Source organism: Meriones unguiculatus, chromosome 1, assembly GCF_030254825.1.
Source record: "Meriones unguiculatus strain TT.TT164.6M chromosome 1, Bangor_MerUng_6.1, whole genome shotgun sequence".
Taxonomy (NCBI): Eukaryota; Metazoa; Chordata; class Mammalia; order Rodentia; family Muridae; genus Meriones; species Meriones unguiculatus.
This window is the reverse complement of record NC_083349.1, coordinates 190,195,213-190,215,512: the sequence shown is the minus strand read 5'-3', so window position 1 is coordinate 190,215,512 and position 20,300 is coordinate 190,195,213. Positions and strand designations below refer to the sequence as shown.

The window sequence follows — 20,300 nt, the reverse complement described above, 5'->3', positions numbered from 1 at the left end:
CAAATCTCTCACTATTCTGAACATCACAGAACATATTTGATGAGAAATTTCTGGATAACATTTCATTTCTTTTTAAGTTATGCTTTATTCTGAGTTAATACAAAATACAACATGGGTCAAATGTGATAATACAATTTTCTTTATTAAAAATAATTTACAGCATCAATAACATATACACAATTTTATAACTGAACTTTACCTCCAATATATTTCTATACAATACTTAACATTATTGAACTTAAAACTGTTATGCTATTTTGTTGGCTTTAAATAACAATGATTTGTAGTTACGTAAGAGATATATATGGTTTTATAGTCACATATGATGCATAAAATAAAATTGATAAACAAAAACCACATCAGCACAGTCACCTTGAAGGGGGAAAAAACAGAAACAAACAAACAAAAAATGGAAAAAAGCCAAAATCCATTTGCTTTCCCCTTCCCCCAAATCAAACATAATATCATTAACTAGTATCTTAGTATCTTCTCCCTAAACTCACAGGCAAAAGGGGTTTTTCAACCCCTGACAAAAGTCAAAATTTGTCCTGTCACATACCACTGAGAACAGGAATGCACTCCAAACTATTGTGTTACTGTATCAGCAAACAACCGACTCTTTTTTAGTACAATCCCAGTGAAAAACCAGACTGGTGGAGATGCTGCTGCTTTCCATCTGAGTGCTAACACAGAGACAGAGGTACCTGCCATCTTGAGAACCTTAAAGGACTAACTAACAGCAGTAGTTCAGAGGCTGAACCTTCCTCTCCTCCATTTGTATAAGAAGCACAACTAAGGCACACAACAGCACGGAGCACACCATTCTTAAGAGACTAAACTGTTGCTGTTGGTAACTGTGCTACATTCACAACACTGATTTTTTTTTTCCTGTGTGTTCACTTTCTTTTCCCAAATATTGGTAATTTTCAGAAAATAACACAAAATACAAAAAAAAAAAAGTGAATAAAGAAAGTAACATAATAAAACCAGGTGCCACATTTTTGCATCATTTGGCTGGAGGCAGAATCTATATGCACTGGGACATGTGCTTAATTTCCCTCCCCGACTTAAAACCATGCTTACCGAGAGTTTAGTTCACCGTTTCTAGGCGAGGGATTAAAAGAACCTTGATTTTGTTCCTAAACATACTTTTTATGCCTTACCGGACTAGAAATGTTAATGTCTGATTCATAGCTGGGTTTATCATCTCTCAGACATTTATGTCCACACCTTTAGCTCAGACTACAGAGTATGCCTTCAAAATAAAAGCGTTTTTCCCCCCATATATACAATCTGGAATTACCATTTCTTTAAAGCATGTACCAGTATTTTAATACTCTACTTGTAATATCTCCATTCCTGACTCGGGTTTCCACACAGATTAACACACATGCAGTCAGATACATGGCACCTACCAGAACACAATAGGACTTCAAAGTAGCAAAGAAAACATTTAGTAAAGACTTTGTTTCATCGAACTCTAGTCCAACTAAGTATACATTTTGAAAAATATCTTCAAAAGACCGTATGACTGATGGTGTACAGTTCTCAGTGCTCTTTACCCACGGGTTCGTTAGTTCCTGAATTTTAGCATAAAACAAGTCCTTTTTATTGTGCCTAATGCACAAAAACAGATCAAATGAAGAAAACATTTTTTAAAAAAAATCACTATACTTTACTTTCTGCTGCTAAGTTTAACTTCTTAATTAAAAAGAAGTATAGGGCTTTCAAAAAATGAATTTCCAACCCTTTTAAAATGTTAAACATGGACAAAGGATGTGACATGGTGTAAAAGATACAAATGGAAACACATGACCTGCAGACAGCAGTGACCACCGAGTGTCACATCTTTGTCAGTTTTGATTTAAAAAAATCATAATGAAATTAACAAAGTGATGTATCCCAGATAAGATAAAGACTCAAAAAGCAAGAAGTCAACTTAAGAGACTGTAAGAAATAACATTAAGAAACAAACAAACAAACAAACCCTTAGAGGTACATATCCATATAATTTTGGGTGGATAATTTGTAAGTGTAGAGGAAATCTAGAATTTGATTCAAGTTGTTTCCAGCATTCATAAAAGGTGTGTGGAATGTCAGCTGGTGACACCTAATTGAGGTTACAGAAGTGATAGTAAAATGCGCAAAATCTAGTCCAAATTAATACACCAGCATTTTGAGATTGCCGGAGGGTCATAGTGGCTAATTACTGAAAAATTACAGGACTGTACCATAGGAAATATGTTTTTACTAATACATGGTACCATATTATCAGTTCCATTTTGTAGTCATTGATTGGTCAGAGGGACTGTGACCTGGGGCAGCTTTATCCCTTGCAGACACTGAGACTAAAAACAAATGACTTACATTACAAACTGGGAATGCCAACTGTGTCCAACTCAATTCTGGAAAGGAATACACTTAAAAATTTGTTTATAAATCAGGTAGCCATCTCCACAATTTTAGGGTCTAATCTGGATTCTTGTATTTCAACTTGCTATTCTTAAACCAACAAACAGTAGTCCAGTTTTATAGGTGCAAAACAAAAGAAACAGCTTCAGAAAGGCTACTCATATGAATCTCCAACACAAGTTCAAATTCTGTCTTTATTTACAAAAGTTCTCATAAAATATAACCCCATACTTACAGGTCTCTTCCACAACACACTTCACACGTTGATTTTAGCAATGTTAATAGCACCATTCGTATATTATTTAAAATCAAGATTTCATTTCAGTCACTACGTTGATTCATTATCATTTACATCCATGGATAAGTATACTGAAATTATCTGCAGCTCCACGGCAAAAATTCCTGGGTCCAGCACAAAAGGCTTTGCAGTTACCAGTCACGAAAGATACCACAATGAGTAGATACTATGAGAATTTTCGAGCCACAAAGTTTAATAAGCCTCCGTGTTTATACAAAGTTATTTCCACATCATTTTCAAATGATGCAATCACACTGAATTCTTTTCCAGTACTCGTCTTTAAACAAACAAAAAGATGTCGTGTGAGTCAAAGTGTCAGAGTACTATTTGGTTAAGATCATTTCACATTCACTAACTGCCTGATTTGCTGCCTCATTTTCCCGATTCTAATTTCGTACATCGTGAATGCCCAAAACCCTTCTGCTATCTGAAAAGTTCCCAATGAGCAAAGTAGAAAAACAGGGATTTTGATGTCTAATTCTAAAAAACAACTCTCAGACTCTGCAAGTCTACAGCATGGCTTAGCTTTTGCTTCCCTTGTCATCACTCATTGCTTACACTTACTATACAGTATGTATCTATTACATACAATATGTAACACCGTCCTTTCTTTTCTTCCCTTAGTTATAAAACCTTACTCTAACCCTGAAGGCTGAACTTTTGCTTCTCTTTGGAACTGACTATTGCCTAGGTCATGTTTAGAACAAAACAGAAAGAGCTGAAACCCTGGCACTTGTAACTGGAGCCTCAATTCTCTGCCAGGCACCTTTCTTCTAGACTGAAGAAAAGTTCCTTCTACTTTCCCTCAGACATGAGCTGTACTAAAAACACACAACAGGAAAGCTTCCGGGCACTGACATTAGCATGCAAGTAGAAAAAAATTTGACTACAGAGTACAAGATACCTTCATATTTAATGTAATTCGAGGAGAAAGTTCTTCAGGAAATGTTAAAGAAAATACTTCTCTTCCGGAGAGGCCCAAGGAATCTGCGTTTTCTCCAGGGAGGAACTCAAGTGGTGCTATGCCAATTCCAATCAAATGATCTTTGTGTATTTTTTCATAGCTTTCAGCCAGAACAGCCTTTACACCCTATAACAAATATGCATTTTATTTCTTTTTGATCACTTCTGAAAGCTGATATTGAGCTTTATCATTATTATTGCAACAGGATCTTGGTTTGTAACTTAAACTGGCTTCAAAATCATGGCAATGTTCCTGTTCTCTGACCCCAGGGTACTGAGCCTGCAGGATGGACTACCATGTCTGCCTTATGATGAGCATGTAAAGAGTAGTTCAAAGTAGTACTTTGGCAAATGTTTATTTTTATTTTTTTTTAAGTATAGTTTTTGTTTTATTTACATACTACTGTTTTTGAGAGGGTTTCTTTGTGTTACAGCTCAGGCTGTCCTAGATAGACCAGGCTGTCCTGTAAATCAGAGATGTGCCTGCCTCTGCTTGGATTTAGGGCATGCACCACCACCGCTGGGTAAATGTTAGTTTTCTAAAGAAAATGAGCTAGAGCAGCGGTTTTCAACCTGAGGGTTTGACCCCTGTGGTGAATGATCCTTTCATAGGGTTGCCTAAGACCAGGGAAAACATACATATTTACATTACAATTCATAACAATAGCAAAATTACAGTTAGGAGGCAGCAGCAAAAATAATTTTATGGTTGAGGGGTCACCACAAAATGAAGAACTATATTAAAGGGTCACAGCATTAGGAAGGTTAAGAACCACTGGACTAGAGGTTTCAGAGCTGGTTTCTCCACTTTAAAAAAATATACTGTCTTAGAAGCCTTTTGGGACATTTTTCCCCCATTAATCATACATTCTTCACCTGCACAAATATATGATACACTTGTTCAAGTACTATATGTTTACCCTGTACTTATACATAAATAACTTGTTTGAGACAGGGTATCTACATAGCCCTGGCTGGCCTGGAACTCACTTTGGAGATCAAGATCAGGCTGTCTTCAAACTCACAGAGATACTCCTGCCTCTGCCAACATGCACTATGATGCCTAGCTCAAGAATAAAAAACAATAACAACAAAAACAAAAACCACTTACCCAACTTTCTCTCCTTGGGAGTCCAAATCCCCTACTGAGAAGGGAGGACCTAAACTGAGGCACACTGGTATGTTGAGGGAGGAGGCACATGTGATATGAGACATGAGACAGGGGCAGCAGAAGGCCCAAGAAACCAGATTGTAAACAGGGATGGAGCTAGCCTGCACCTCCTGTGTACGCTACTGTCTTGAAGAAACTGAATAGCTACAGAGAAAATACAGACAGGTTTCTGATTTGGCCAAGGGGTGTGAAATTTGGCTACCTGAGTCTCTTGACAGAAATGAAGTGAAAGGGAGGTATTATACATGATAGTTTAAGGCAGACCTCTTTTTTCTCTTTACTGTTCCCATACAGACTTCCTTATGTAAAACAAAAACAAAGAAAAAAGAAACGAAATTTCATCAGAGTAGAAATATAAAATACCATCTAAGATCACTGAAAAACAAAACAAAAAACCCCAAATATATGAGATCCAAACATGAAAATCTAAATAATCCAAATAAACTTTGATACGTTACTGACAAAAGGGAATATTAAAAATTCTTTAATAGAAAATTTAGGCGGGCATGGTGGCGCACACCTGTAATTTCAGTGCTCAGGAAAGCAAAAGCAAGGCGAACCTCTTTAAATTCGAGGTCACCCTGGTCTACAAAGCTTGTCCAGGACAGCCAGGGCTACACTGAGAAATCCTGTCTTGAAAAAAAAAAAAAAAAGAAAACAAAAAGAATATATAATTTAAGAATCAGTACCAGCAAATAGGGTCCTTTGGCAGCCCAGTCTCTTGAATTTCCTGAACCATATTTCTTTCCTGCTAAAATTATCAGTGGAATACCTTCTTTCTGGTACAGTTCTGCAGCTTCAAATACATCGAGCTGTCGATTAAACAGACAAAAATATTTAATACAGAAGTTGATCCAGTGAGCAATGGTGGAGGCACCTTGTATACATCCTTACCATCTGTCCTGATGGAAAATGAATTGTTTTGGGAGCTGGCTTCCCGATAAACTTATTTAAAAGCTTGATGTTTGCAAATGTGCCTCTTGTCATCACAGCATCATTACCTCTTCGGGCTCCGTAAGAGTTGAACTCTCGAGGAGTTAGGCTACAAAAAAGTTATGAAAGACAGTTTTCATGCCAGATGAAAAATAATAACATTACTGAGTTGTAAAAGCTGCCAGAGGCTCTTGTCCATCCTCCCAACTTCAGAAGATCTCAAGCAAAAAGTACAAAAAGCAGAGAATTCAGCAATTATCGAGTTCATCAGTGATCTGTAAACTCAGTTTCTTAGATAACGGCCCTCAATAATCTGAAGCAAAATGGTAAGGTCTTAGGTATGGAGCCCAGGATGGTCTCAAACTTGCAATTCTCCAGCCTCAGCCTACCCTGCAAGCAGCCACCACTCCCAGCATTAGAGGACAGAAACTATTGAACAAAAATATCTCAATGATCAATAACCGATTTTCATCAGCCTTGTTTAATCTTTAGACAGAAGTATCAATTCCCTGAACAGTATGCTTAAAAAAAAAACACACACACAAAAACCTTTTACTACAGGATAGAATGGTAAAGACCCATTCTATACTTTCCTAATGCTGTAACCCTTTAAAACAGTTCTTCATGTTGTGGTGACCCCCCAACCATAAAATTATTTTGTTGCTACTTCATAACTCTAATTCTGCTACTGAAGTGAACTGCAATGGAAATATCTTACAGTGATAGATCCCTGTGAAAGGGTTGTTTGTCCCCCGAAAGGGTCACACACCACATGTTGAGAAATACTAGTATAGATTCTGGGTGTCTGTATTTTCAGAAAACTCTAAAATGATGAGAACTACTAGATTAAAATATTTAAAAAAAGTAGTAACTGATTTTTCTCTGTGGAAGATACATTACCATTATGACCAGAATGGAAATCATAATCAAAAATTATTTGGAGATATGCCAATAAGATGGTGGAGCAGGTAAAGGCACTTGCTTCCAAGCCCGACAACAAGCCTGACTAATGTGGCTTCCCAGGGCACACACAAACAGACTAAATAAAATTGCAGAAAAAAATATTAGGAGAAAATTTTGTAATAAAAGCTATAGTATGATTCTGCCAAATCAAGCATCACAGCCCCAATTTTTATGAAGTACTTCAAAGAAAAACCTTATCATTTGAATTGCTCAAGCAACAATGTTCAAAAACTAATCAACATTGGAAATAAACTTCCAGGTATCAAAATAGTTCTTTAGTGAGAGCATTTCCACATTATTACTCATATAAAAATGAAAAAAAAAAAAAAGCTTCCTAGTTTTAAATTTGGCTCAGTAGTTAAAATTACTTGCTGTTCTTCCAGGGGACCTGAGTTCAGTTTACAGAACCCATGTCAAGCAGCTTACAACTGCAGCTCACAATTGTTCATCTTTCTGGCTCCACAGGCAGTACATACATAATGCACATATACATAAGTAAGACATCTTTTAAAAAATTTATCTCCTATATAATAAGGATATCTATTCAAAGTTGGTCCTGTCAATATTCTTAGATATTGATACATATCAATTCTAGTTTCACTGACATAGCCCCAGGAAGCACACATTTGCTACATTTTAATGACAGGAAGCTGGTTAGAACCAAATGGTCAGGCTCCATTTGGTGTGTCAAACCAAGCTTGATTATTGCTTCTAATCAGTTATTTCTTTAGATTATAATGGCTCTCTCTCTCTTTTTTTTTTTTTTTTAAAGACAGGGTTTCTCTGTGTAGCCTTGGCTCTCCTGGACTCCCTTTGTAGACCAGGCTGGCCTTGAACTCACAGAGATCTGCCTGCTTCTGCCTCCCTGATGCAGATTTTTTTTTCTTTTTATAGTGGCTTTATTTACTTGATTGTTAGAATAAGGGCTCAATTAAAAATAGTGACTTCAATTTCTAAAAAGAGGGTCAACAGATGCCACTTTGTTCTTGCTGAAGACAAATGTACCAACAATGAAATTCCTATGAAATCATGTATTTACTGGCTATATGAATATGTCCAAAAGAACAGTCTTTTAATAACAGCCAGAGAAGGTAAAGCAACACCCTGGAACCAGACACATACATACCCTCTGTTTGTCAAATACTTAGCGGCAGCACTACTCCTGGCAATACTTCCAGCAGGTGATATGTGATCTGTAGTGACAGAGTCTCCCAAGTACAACAGAACGTGGGCATTTTCAATAGGCTGGAACACAGCTGGCTCTTTGGTCTAAAAAGAAAAACATTAAAAACGCTGAATTCTCTCTGATGTCTAATTTGAAAAGCTCAAACAGTACCCCAGTACTTACAAGTTTATCAAAAAATGAAGGGCATCTGATGTAAGTAGACTTCATGTCCCATGGAAACAGCACTGAGTCTGGTGCTTCTAAGGAATTCCACCTTTTATTTCCCAGCTGCAAATATGGTTTGGACAAGTGGATCAAAATAATTACTCAGAAAAAGTGACTTTAAAAAATATCCACAGTAATAAATGATACTTAGGTTAAGACTGAGAGGAAAGGAAACCTTATCCATTTGAAAAATCATGACATTTTTGTACAGAATAGACTTTCAACCCACCAAATTTTTAGGAGCAATTTTCAGTTAAATTACAATGTGAATAAATATAAAGACTTCATAGATCTACTTCAGCTTCAACGCAAGAACTCATAAAGACATACATGGGTATTCATGCACACACACAAAACAAAAAAAATTTAGTATGTAAAGTATGTTAACAACCTTTAGAACTTTAACAAAGAAACGTTTTATTTCTTGAACATATTTGCCCCATATTAGCACCCGTTAGTCTTGCATTTAAATGGTATTTTAAAAACAAACCTCATTTCTCATCAGTCTCCACTGCTACCTGATCCACTCCACAACACCTTTGACTATTAGACTTGAACTTTCTGATTCTACCCTTCCTTATCTAACTCCCTCCTTTCACAATAATAGGCTGGGAAGACTGGAGAGATGACTCAGTGCTTAAGGGAACTCATTAGGTGCTCTTTCAGAGAATCCAGGTTCAGTTCCAGGCACTCACATGGCATCCAATAACCACCTGTACCTCCAGTTCCAGGAGTTCTGAGCCCCAGCCTTCTGGCCTTTGCAAGCATGAGGCATACATGTGATGCACAAACATACACGAAGGCAAATATTCATACGTATAAAAACTAAATAAATGTCATCTTTTCAACCATCTTGTGTAAAACAGAATGTGAGCAGGACAGAGTAGGATATTCCAGCACTCAGGAAGATGACAAGTTACTAAATTTTATGCCAGACTAATGTACAAAATGAGGTTGACTTCCAAAACAAAACAAAACCCTCCAACATAGTCCCCCAAATTTGTACAACTAATCCTTCTTATCCTATTTTCCCTTTCTCTATATACATCTGCGTAATATTTTCTTCCTTCTTTTCTTTTTTTAGAGACAGAGTCTTGTTACGTAGTCTTGTCTGGCCTATAACTAACTTCCCAGTAGACCAGGATGGCCTCAAACTGACAGTGATCTACCTGTCTCTGGTTCCTCCAATGCTGTGATTAAAGGTGTATATCACTATACCCAGTCCCATAGTTTAGCTCAGGTTGGCCTGGAACTAACTCATGATATAGCCCAAACCAGCCTTGAACTTGTGACTATCCCGTTTCAGCTTCCTGAGTGTTGGGATTACAGGAATCTGCATAGCTGGCTCCTAATTATATTTCCACAGCTCACTACCTCTCGTCAAGAGAATTCTTTCCTTTGTTCAATGAAGAGTAGTTGCCACACAGTAAGGCATTTTCTGAATGCTAAAGTTTAGACATCACTTTGGACATAAAAACACACAGGCAAGTCTCAAAAAACCACAAAGTTGTAAAAACAACACTACTCCCTGTCCTAGAGTGGTAAAGCAATGACCAGGGGAAGCACGAGGAAGTGTTTACTGTTTGTTCTTACTGATTTTGAGTTTTGAACTATCTGAATGGGAATGACAAGCATTTCAGTAAGTAACTCAAAATAAATTAGAATATTCTAGGCCTTTTTCTTCATAATTAGAAATTCCAGATATAAAACAGCATTACAAACTATGAATTCACCAGAGATACTTGAATATCCATGCTTACTGAAACAACAGCAGCCAATTTATAGAAACAGCCTAGATGCCATCAACAGATGAAGAAAGTGCATTTTGTTTAACAGTAGTTTTTATTCAGGAATTTTTATTGCTATTTGTGGGAAAATGAATAAACATCATGTTATGTGAAATAAGCCAGGTTCAGAAACATCAATCTCAGCTGTGTCTCTCTCTTTGCACAGAGACAGGTTTCTCTGTGTAGCCTTGGCTGTACTGAACTCACTTTGTAGACGAGGCTGGCCTCAGACCCACAGAGGTCCTCCTTCCTCTGCCTGAGTGCTGGGATTAAAGGCGTGCCCCACCATGCCCCACCATGCCCAGATTTATTGTTTTCCCAGATGTTCTCTTACATGTAGAATATAGACTCAAATATAATAGTAAAAGAAGACCATGTGGAGGGAGGGATGAATACAAGATGATAATGAGAATAAAGATGCAGATAAACACCACACATGTAAAAGCTAGATTTAAATCATGTGTGTTCACAAGAGAAACTGACATTCTTAAGAAAATGGAGCTATATCAATAAGAATAAAAAATACCAATAATGTATTTTTTAAATGTGGAATACAGATTTCAAAGGCATGATGACATTTGGCCTAATTGAGAAGCTCATCAGACAGAAGGATCTGTTATAATGTCCATGTTTAAAGCTATAAAAGAGAAGGCAGAGATCAGGACAGGCTGCTGGATTAGTCGGTAAATCACTTGACACAATGTTTCCGAGTTTGGATCCCCAGAAGCCATATAAAGCAGGAAACGAGGCTGCAATCTCATCAGTTTTATGAATAAAATGGAGGTGGAGACAAGAGACTCCTTAGAGGCTTATGGATCGGCTAGGCTGGCAGAGGCAATGGCAAGAAAGAACCTTTCTCCAACATGGCAGAAAGTGAGTGCTTGTACCGAGGTTGTTCTCTGACCTCCATACATGCCATGGCATGCATAGTGCCAATTCACAGATAAACAAACGTGCACCATTCCCATATGAAGATTTTAAAATGTCAGCACAAACACACGTACATATGAAAGTATAGAAGGAATGCTATTTGGGAAGAGGAAAGAGAGTGTAGGAACATGAGAGAGTAATAAAGAAGTACAATAATACAAACATGAAAATGTCATAAGGAACGCCACCCCCTCAACCCCAAGAAGAGTCTTATGTACAGCCCAGGCTGGCCAGGAACTTAGAGCTCCCCCACTTTAGTCTCCTGAGTGCTGGGATTAAAGGCCATGACACAACCATTGTTCTTAATGGCTTTACATACACGCACGCACACAAGCTTTTTAAAAAACATTCAGCCACGAGGGAAGGGGGGCTCCCGTTTTCTCCAGGGAAAGGAACAGGGAAGGAGGAAGAAGGGGAAGTGGTAAGAGAGGGGGCATTCTTGGAATGTAAAGTAATTAAACTAACATAAAATTTAAAAAAACAAAAAAGCCATAAAAGCCATACATCCAAATCTAATTTTTTTTTTTGTTTAGAAAGCAAAACACATGGCGCATGTCTGTAATCCCAGCACTGAGAAAGCTAGATCGCTGAGTTCACAGGTTAGAGAGCTATAAGGAGTGAGTTCCCAGCCAGTATGAGCTACACTTGAGTCCTTACTTTAAAAGAAAGAACAAAACTAACAATGAACAAGTCCCAAGACTCTTACCTCTACCTTCTCTTTCAGTGCTTTAAACATAGACAATATAACGTGTTCTTCTTCTACCTGATGAACTTCTTCTCGACTAGGCCAAATGTCATGCAAGTAAATCTCCTTGCCCGTAGAGTCAGCTCCTGCTCAAGATTGGAGCATGGTGTTCAGTACACATAGTAAAACAACACAAAACCTACACCTCAAAGCATTCCTAACTTTTCAAAGATAAGTCAAGAAATTAAATAACTGATTTAATAACAGGGTATGCTTCAGGTTTAAGTACTGAGAACCAGTTACATCTATATATTAGGTTCTTCACATCAATATATTCATTAATAACAGAAGAATGGATGGTATAAAAAAGTAATAAGCTTCGCATGTTTTCTTTCATATTAAGACTGGTTTTAACAACTTCTGGGAGAACGTGTGCACAAGCATACACACAAACACATAGATAATATATAGGAAAACACACCTAAAGGCTCTGTCTGGAAATCTATATTCACTGTGCCTGCTATGGCATAAGCCACCACTAAGGGTGGAGAGGCAAGATAATTGGCACGAACACAATCACAAAGACGACCTTCAAAGTTTTTGTTTCCGGATAAAACTCCACAGGTAACCAAATCACCCTGAGGGGGGAAAACAGATATACTTGATTGATTTGAAAGCTTACATACACTTGCACAATTATAAAATTTGACTCAAACAATAAAGTTCTGAGAGCCAGTCAAATAAAAAACCATATCACTAAGTTTTAAGTACACAACTACAAATCTTACAAACATTGATGGTTCCTTATATTACTAAGGAGTTATTTTTAATACACAGAAGTACTTCTTTGTATTATTTTATGAGTTGCAAGTATAAATAGCAATACACACATCAATGGACACTTTCTGCAATTTACTAACAAGATACAGTTAAAACGAGTTGGGGTAATTCTCAAAGAAGTTTATATCCCTGCTCTTACATGTGTCGTGTTTTTTGTTTTTTAACCAGCACCTTGTTCTTCACCTTGGTGCTTAAGCAAGAGGTTATTTAAAAGCAAACAATAAAAACGCACTTAGATGTGCTAATCCACATTTTACCTGTTTTACTGCATTCAAAACTGCCTCTGATAAAGGTGCTGTATTTCCCACACATGTTGAACATCCATAGCCAACTATTTCAAATCTGCATTTAAAAAGTAAAACATGACTGCATAGCATATCATATTTGTAAAGAAAGAAAAAGTCCTAGCTCTTCATTTTCATTACTACAGTAAGATTACTCGTAAGAATTAACTGTCAACAGATTTTTGTTGTTGTTTCTTTTGGTTTTTCAAAACAGAGTTTCTCTGTGCAGCCCTGGCTCTCCTGGACTGGCTTTGTGGACCAGGCTGGCCTCAGCCTCACAGAGACCCGCCTGCCTCTGCCTCCGTGAGTGCTGGGTTACAGGCGTTCACCACTGCACCCAGCAACCGCCAACACATTAATTTCACAATTTTAAACATTACAGTCTCACTGTAAGCATGTTCTTTGTAGGAAATGTAAATCTTAAAAAAGTCCATTTATCTGCAGCTTCTGGACTAGATCAGAAATATTGATCACACAACACCAGAAGGCTCCTGTTATAACTACAACCATAACAGAACCACTTAAAAAATCTTGTTGTGTTTCCACTTGAAAGGGCTATTTAAAACTATAAAGCATCAGGATGACCTTACTATTACAGTTCATCAAAGGTTCCAAAACAGCAGTAAATTATTCAACTCTCAACCAATTACACCTAAGAATCCCCGACAGAACTCGAGTATAAGATTACAAACATAATCCCCTAAATTACTTTAGCCGCCGTTTTAAAAGCAAAGTAAAAAAATCTAAAATTTATGAGACTTTCAAAAGGACTGATAATTTATATATTATTTTCCAAAATTAAAACTATAAAAAAATTTTTTTAAACTATGAAAAAAAAAATGTAAAAGCTAAGTGTCTCTTAAGCTTCACAGATAAAGTATTGTGAATCCAATAAATTTGCAAAACCTGAATAAAGACAATCTGTTCAATACCTCCACCCCAAAAGGCTTCTTCTCTGTGTAGTCTTGGCAATCTTGGAACTCTCTCTGTAGACCAGGCTGGCCTCAAACTCACAGAGACCTCCCTGCCTCTGCCTCCCAAATGCTGGGACTAAAGATGTGCTCAATTAAATCAATGCAATTCATACCCTCAATGAGTATCTGCATGGTAGCTCAAGACTGTGTGATAATGGCAAGTGAAGGGCTTTAGCAGACCCAACCATTGCAAACACGGTTTCACCTTTCACCTTTCTTTCTCTCTTTTGTAAAACCCATTTGATTACATTCCAAAAAGTAGTTCCCCAAAGTCTATTTCCTTATTTGGCCACTGACTCAACTCATTCCTGAGACTAAAAAGGTAATACAATCAAAATTCATTATTTGTCTAACATATCCAATCAAGACTCACCAACTCATCGTAGCACAGATTCCCCCCTTTTCTCCTTAAAAACCCACTCCTAAAAAACACAAAACCAAACCACCCACCTAGTTGCTGGTGTCTTGCTGTTGCTGCTGCTTGCTGTCTGCCTTTGCAGGGCCCCTGCCTTGCCCTTCTAGGGGAAAAAAAAAATCTCCTTTGTGTCTGAGTGTGTCCTGTACTGACTCTGAGGGGGCTGTCCACCCTTACAAGTAGTATTTTTCCTCTTTATCTTCTTTCTGTTTACGAACAAATATGTCTAACACCTAGGTATAAATAACAGTAAGTGTCACTTACCCCAGCTTGCTAAGATAGGGTAACACTCCACTTGAGCTGAGGTAATGTGTAACCATCCCACTGCCCGGAGATAAACTTGTCCTTATATAAGGTTTAACTCGGAGACCAATTTCAACAGCCTTCTTAGCCAAAAGACCTGCAAAATCAACAATGACTATGACAATGTACCCTTACCTCCTTCACATCAGAATAAAAATCAAGAAAAGGGGATGTTTAATATCTTAGGCTGCAATTTATAGTAAAAAGCTCAAACTCATAAACTTACTATCATTACTCTGCATTTTACTCTACTGATTCAGTTCACTGAAGACAGACTGAGATTTTTTAGTTGAAGGCTAGAGAGATGGCTCAGCGGTTAAGGGTACCTTCTGTTCTTCCAGAGTTCCTGAGTTCAACTCCCAGCAACCACATGATGGCTCACAACCATCTATACTAGGATCTGATGCTCTCTTCTGACATGCAGGGGTGCATGCAGACAGAGCACTCACAGACGTAAAATAAATAAATCTTAAAGAAATTTTTAGTTGCTAAAGTAGTCATCATGATGCAAATTATTAGAGAGGCTGACACAATGGGATTACACAAGCAAAAGAATATTTATGTGTAACTACATTGATTGATCATAATTAAAGCAAACAAAGAGCAATTAAAATTGATTCAGTTTTATAAAAATCACTGTATACTTAAACTGACAATCCTTGTCAAGAATCCCTCACTTACGTAAATGGGACTTAGTATACTGTGATGGTAAACTGGTGAAAAAAAAAGCCAAGCAGCATCTGCTGATTAGTGGTACTTCTAAATTCACCCAAGAGACAGATACAACTTAAAATCCATAAATATGCAAATTAGTTTTTTCCTAAAGCTACCTTCTGTGTAATAAAAATACTATAAACCAAATTAAAAGTTCCTAACAACTAAAAATTTCAGTGTCTCAGTATGAAACACAAACATGGATATATCATCTAAGAAGAGAAATTAATAAAACAGGAAAGCATACAGTAACTTACAAGAGAGAATATGTGGTCATAAACAGCAACCTACCTGCAGCAAGCATGACAGATGGATTGCAATTATTGGTACAACTGATAACTGCAGCAATGACCACGGACCCATGAGAGAGCTTATACTCATTTCCATCGTAATGAATAGAGACAGTATCACTTTGTTTTTCTGCTGCAACTTGGAAGCCTTTAAATCCAACCTATAAATTTGCATGTACATATTACAACTTCACATATGACACTCAACAGTCAAGTTCTACTGTGACACCTAAGGGCCACCATTCCGACGGTCGGTTTCTTTTAAGGGTCTCACAAGAGGGGTCTAGTGCTGTCATAAGCAACACTTCATACAGTCCGTGATTACAGGCAACCACCAGAGTCCAGCTCTAACTCACACATTTCCTATTCAGGAATTCAAGACATGGCAGAAAATCTTCCTGCTCTGAAGATCTGCTCCACATGACTCAATTGTGTGAGTGCAGAAGAGAGGAACAAGATTTACTATGAGTTAGTAAGTGAAGTTGCCCAACAGGTACACAGCAGTTCATCAGACACCAACTTACTTCTGAATGAGTTTAGTATTTTCCAAATAAAAATTAACAAGACTCTTAAAAACAAGGTTTGGGAGACAAAGCCAACTCTGGCTTTTACTAACAGGACAGAGTGAGTGACAAAACTAAGGCCGTAACTTTCAAGACCAAACAAACAAACAAACAAACAAACAAAAAAAAAAAACCCCAAAGCCAAGGTTATGTAGTTTTTGTTGCTTCTGTCTAATTTCACAGAATAATTACACAAGTATAGTAACTTCTTCCTAGTAGTATGTCAAAGAAGCCTGTAATGGAGATGCCTAGTAAAATGTTCTTCAAGAATGCAGATGTTGTCTGTGCTGTCAGATCCAAGAGCAGGGCACGTGATGCTGATTAGCGCTCCAAAGAACACTGTGACTAAGAAACTTAACTTTATTAACTTTTGATTACTTTAAACAGATATAATCCAAACTCTGACCCTCACGAGGCTGCTGGCACATGCCATAATATATGGGGGGGAAAAGCAGTAATCAATCCCAAACTCTGTTGGCACGTTACCACTTAGCCGACATCAGAGAAGTAGCAAAGTATTTACCTTCTCATTTAAGCAAGCCTGAAAATCACTCTTCATGTCTGTTACAGCAACTCTATCCTGAGGCCTTTTTGGACCACTGACAGACGCAACTATTGAACTCAGATTAATCTGTATCACCTAAGAAAACAGTGGAGGAAGAGAGGAGATCAGAAAGACAACTTTTAAAAGCAGAATGAGTACACTTATTTTACACAACTTACAGAAACCATGGTTCCTCCTGGTTTTTCTCTACAAATACAGATATCATAGGGACTGGGGATGTAGCATGCATGAGGCCATGGGAATCACACACAATTAGCCCTGATGTAATCCAAGTAATCCAAAGGCAGAGACACGACAATTTTAAGTTCAGAGTCATTCTCAACTATACAGTAAGCCAGCCTGAGCTACACAAAGCTGTCTAAAACAACAACATTAACAACAAAATCAAAACCGCTGTCACAACAGATGCCTGCTCACTGCTTCTGAGTTCTAATTCTATCCATACCTTATTCTCAAGATCACAAAGTTAATGGTTAGTAAACACGTCTCCCCAGTTACCTCACATGTGAATCAGGGAACAGGCAGATTTTTTTTTTTTTATCTTACTGGCTAGGTTCCTATGAGCAAGTTTTTATTTCTTGCTTAAAAAGTCATTTTTGTTGAAATATCAGTTTCCAATTAGCTATTTTTTCCAAATATTTATCATTTCCTTTGCACATTTTATGTGGCTAGGCATAGCAAATTTGGTAATTCTTCATTACAGTCTCATCAATTCTTTAATAGCCAAAATTATTCTGAAGGATCCTACTCTATTAAATGGATTCAAGCAATCCTTGTCTTTGCCTTAAGTAAACACTGAAGGAATCTGTTATTATTTTTTTAAAGATTTAGCTTTATTTCTATGTATGACTATTTGCCTGCATTGTGTGTATGTGTACCACATGTGTGTTTGGTACAAAATAGTCATAAACTAAATGCAGACATCATAAAAATTGCGATTTGTATAGCGGTGGAAATATTACAGTGCTTATTCTGAATCAGAAAGAATTAGAATTTAGAGTTAAAGCTAGATGAGAAATGGTTTGGTGGTTAAGAGACATGCTGCTCTTTTATAGGATCCAAGCTCTGCTCCCAGAACTCATATAACTCTAGCTCCAGGGGATCTGATGCCTTCTTCTGGACCCTGTGGGCACCTGTACACATGGGTATACCCTGCTCCAATAATTCAATATAAATCAAAATGGCAGATTTCACAAAATGCTGCAAAATTTACTTCCACCAGAATCTATGTAAATGCTATTATAAAATTAAAATAATGGGTCACAAATGGAATTTCTTTCCTTCATTAATTTTTTGAGACAGAGTTTCTCTGTGTAGCCTTGGCTATCCTGGACTCACTTTATAGACCAGACTGACCTCAAACTGAGAAAGATCCGCCTGCCTCTGCCTCCCAGAGTGCTGAGATCACAGGGGTGCACTACCTCACCCAGGTACAAACGGAATTTTTATTAACAGCTATCACTCATTAAGTCACAAGTGGCATTTCTTATTAGCAGTTGCTCCTCACTGAGCACTGACTACATGGCTGGAATGTTCTACAGATTTGCATTTAATCCAAGAACTCTACTGGGTGCACTGCCTAAAGTTACCTAGCTAGTAAACACTTAGAACTAGGATTCAAACCTAAGGGGTCATGCACAAGCACTTATTCTTCTAAGTACTCCACGGTGAGTGACTTGCCACGTACCTGAGAATACTCAGGTTCTGAAGAAGTCTCATTTCGAAATAATTTCACAGCTTTAAGGTATTTTTCCATTGACTCAAGTTTGGTTTTGTCAAAACCTAAAAAAGAGAAACAGCAAAATAAAATGCAATAAAGATGGGTGAGATCTTGAAGACAGGGATGTGAAACTGCAGTGGTGGGCAGGAGCTAAGTTCCACTCATCTACACGTCTACTTACACTTGTCTGTTGCTCTACTCACCTTTGACAGGGCCACTCACCAGAGTGCCAAGGAACCCACCCACCCACCCACACACACACCCACACACACACACACACACACACCACATTGGCATGTATGAATGGGTGTACTGACAACCCTCCCCGAGTCCTTAGCTGACATTCAAGCGAGAATGTCTTCAGGATTCCAGCTTGTGAATTAAGGCCCTAGACACAAAGCAGCAACAAGCTTTTCCTGCTGTGCCCTAACTGAAATCATCGACCCTCTGAAGCCACGAGGCAACAAGTGCTTATTGTCTGTTTTTGATTGATCAGGACCTTGGGTGTAAGACAAGTGCTCTACCAGAGCTAAACAGCCTACCAGTATTTTGTAAGCCACTAAATTTTAGGCCAGTTTGCTAAGATTGTAAGACAAAAGAACAACAAAAGAAGAAAAACAAAAACAAACCCCACCAGTATCTTAACTCAGATTAATATGTAGGAAAATAAGGTGAAACAACTGGGGTTCAATAAAGACAGTTTAACAGACATAAGAGAAGAGCTCAGGGCTGGAGAGATGGCTCAGAGGTTAAGCGCACTGGCTGCTCTTCCAAAGGTCCTGAGTTCAATTCCCAGCTCCCACATGGTGGCTTACAACTATCTAAAATGAGATCCGTATACATAGAAAATAAATAAATCTTAGAGAGAAAGAGAAATGCTCATATGGAAAGACACACCTAAGAGCATGAGTGCTGGCTTCTCAAAAAGTACTTTTCCTCTTGAATGGTCTACCATCAAATGCATCTTTTCAAGGGTACCATCTAACCTGTCTATTTGCAAACTTAAGAACTTAGATCCCACCTCTCAAAATGTATCTTTAATTAGAGATTAAAGCTGCAACAAGGATTTCCTCATAAGAGAAAAAGATGTACTGTTAAAACAATAGTGGTTTCATGAAACACTAAGTATCATTTTGAGGGTGGCTACACAAAGATCTGGAATCTGGAACCCTACACTGCTTCTCACTCAACGAACTCTTATCTGGTAGCCCCTCTATTAAGTTCAGGTGGAAGGGTTCTCTGAAGGGGGGAAAGTGTATGATTATCAGTGGTTTGAGTCATTCCTTCAACATGTTGTCAGCCAATCACAAGAAACTAGGTTTTGAGGATTCGTTAAGGGACCTCTATTAAGATTAGAGACCCACTGTTTCATAAATATTCAATAGCCTATGTGACTTAGTAGTTTATTACAGACTACTCTCAAGCAGCTACAGTGGGAATACAATCATTTTATATCCTCTTACCTGTATGTTCTAAGTGTTGCAGCGTCACATTGTCAACAGGGAAAAAGCTGAGGATAGCACCATATTCTGGACACATGTTTGCTATGGTAGTTCGATCAACAATAGATAATTGCGAAACTCCACTTCCAAAAAACTCAACAAACTTTCCAGCCACTCCTACTTGTCTGAGGTGCTTTTAGGGATATGCAAAACAACACAGTATCAGCAAAAATAAAATTAGCATAGATTTCTAGAAAAGTAAAAAAAATTTTATAAAGATAAATTTTTAACCAATACTAATGAAAAGGTCTTTTATTGTATGAAACAAATTCATACTAGTTTTACTGGTATTTTAAGAAAAACAGTAAGCTGGGTGTGGTGGCACATGCCTGCAATCCCAGCATTCAGTGAAGCAGGGGCACGTGGATGTGAGTTCGAGGCTAGCCTTGTCTACACAGAGTCCAGGATAGCCAAGACTACACAGGAAACTCTGTCTCAAAAAAATAAAATAAAGTACAATTAGATTAAATTAAAAATAAAAAAGAAAAGAGAAACAGTTAATAAAAGAGTGAGCTTTTGGAAGAAGGAAGGAAGGAGGGAGGGAGAAAGGAGGAAGGGGGCAGGGGGGCTCACACCTTTAATCCCAGCACTTGGGAGG

General features: G+C 37.7%; 1 protein-coding gene across 1 annotated transcript in view; it reads right to left on the bottom strand.

Annotated features, from left to right (window-relative positions):
• Nucleotides 1-116: 116 nt before the first annotated feature.
• The window catches only part of Ireb2 (iron responsive element binding protein 2), a 46,084-nt gene continuing 25,900 nt past the window's right edge, over nucleotides 117-20,300 (bottom strand). Inside the window, exons 9-22 of the mRNA XM_021643040.2 lie at nucleotides 19,664-19,835; nucleotides 18,168-18,262; nucleotides 16,439-16,555; nucleotides 15,354-15,513; nucleotides 14,310-14,445; nucleotides 12,630-12,714; nucleotides 12,014-12,170; nucleotides 11,554-11,678; nucleotides 8,089-8,193; nucleotides 7,867-8,009; nucleotides 5,739-5,886; nucleotides 5,534-5,656; nucleotides 3,615-3,800; nucleotides 117-2,987 (exon numbers count right to left, since the gene is read on the bottom strand). Coding sequence (XP_021498715.1) covers nucleotides 2,877-2,987; nucleotides 3,615-3,800; nucleotides 5,534-5,656; nucleotides 5,739-5,886; nucleotides 7,867-8,009; nucleotides 8,089-8,193; nucleotides 11,554-11,678; nucleotides 12,014-12,170; nucleotides 12,630-12,714; nucleotides 14,310-14,445; nucleotides 15,354-15,513; nucleotides 16,439-16,555; nucleotides 18,168-18,262; nucleotides 19,664-19,835 — 1,863 coding nt within the window. The 3' untranslated portion in view covers nucleotides 117-2,876. The remainder of the gene's footprint in view (nucleotides 2,988-3,614; nucleotides 3,801-5,533; nucleotides 5,657-5,738; nucleotides 5,887-7,866; nucleotides 8,010-8,088; nucleotides 8,194-11,553; nucleotides 11,679-12,013; nucleotides 12,171-12,629; nucleotides 12,715-14,309; nucleotides 14,446-15,353; nucleotides 15,514-16,438; nucleotides 16,556-18,167; nucleotides 18,263-19,663; nucleotides 19,836-20,300) is intronic.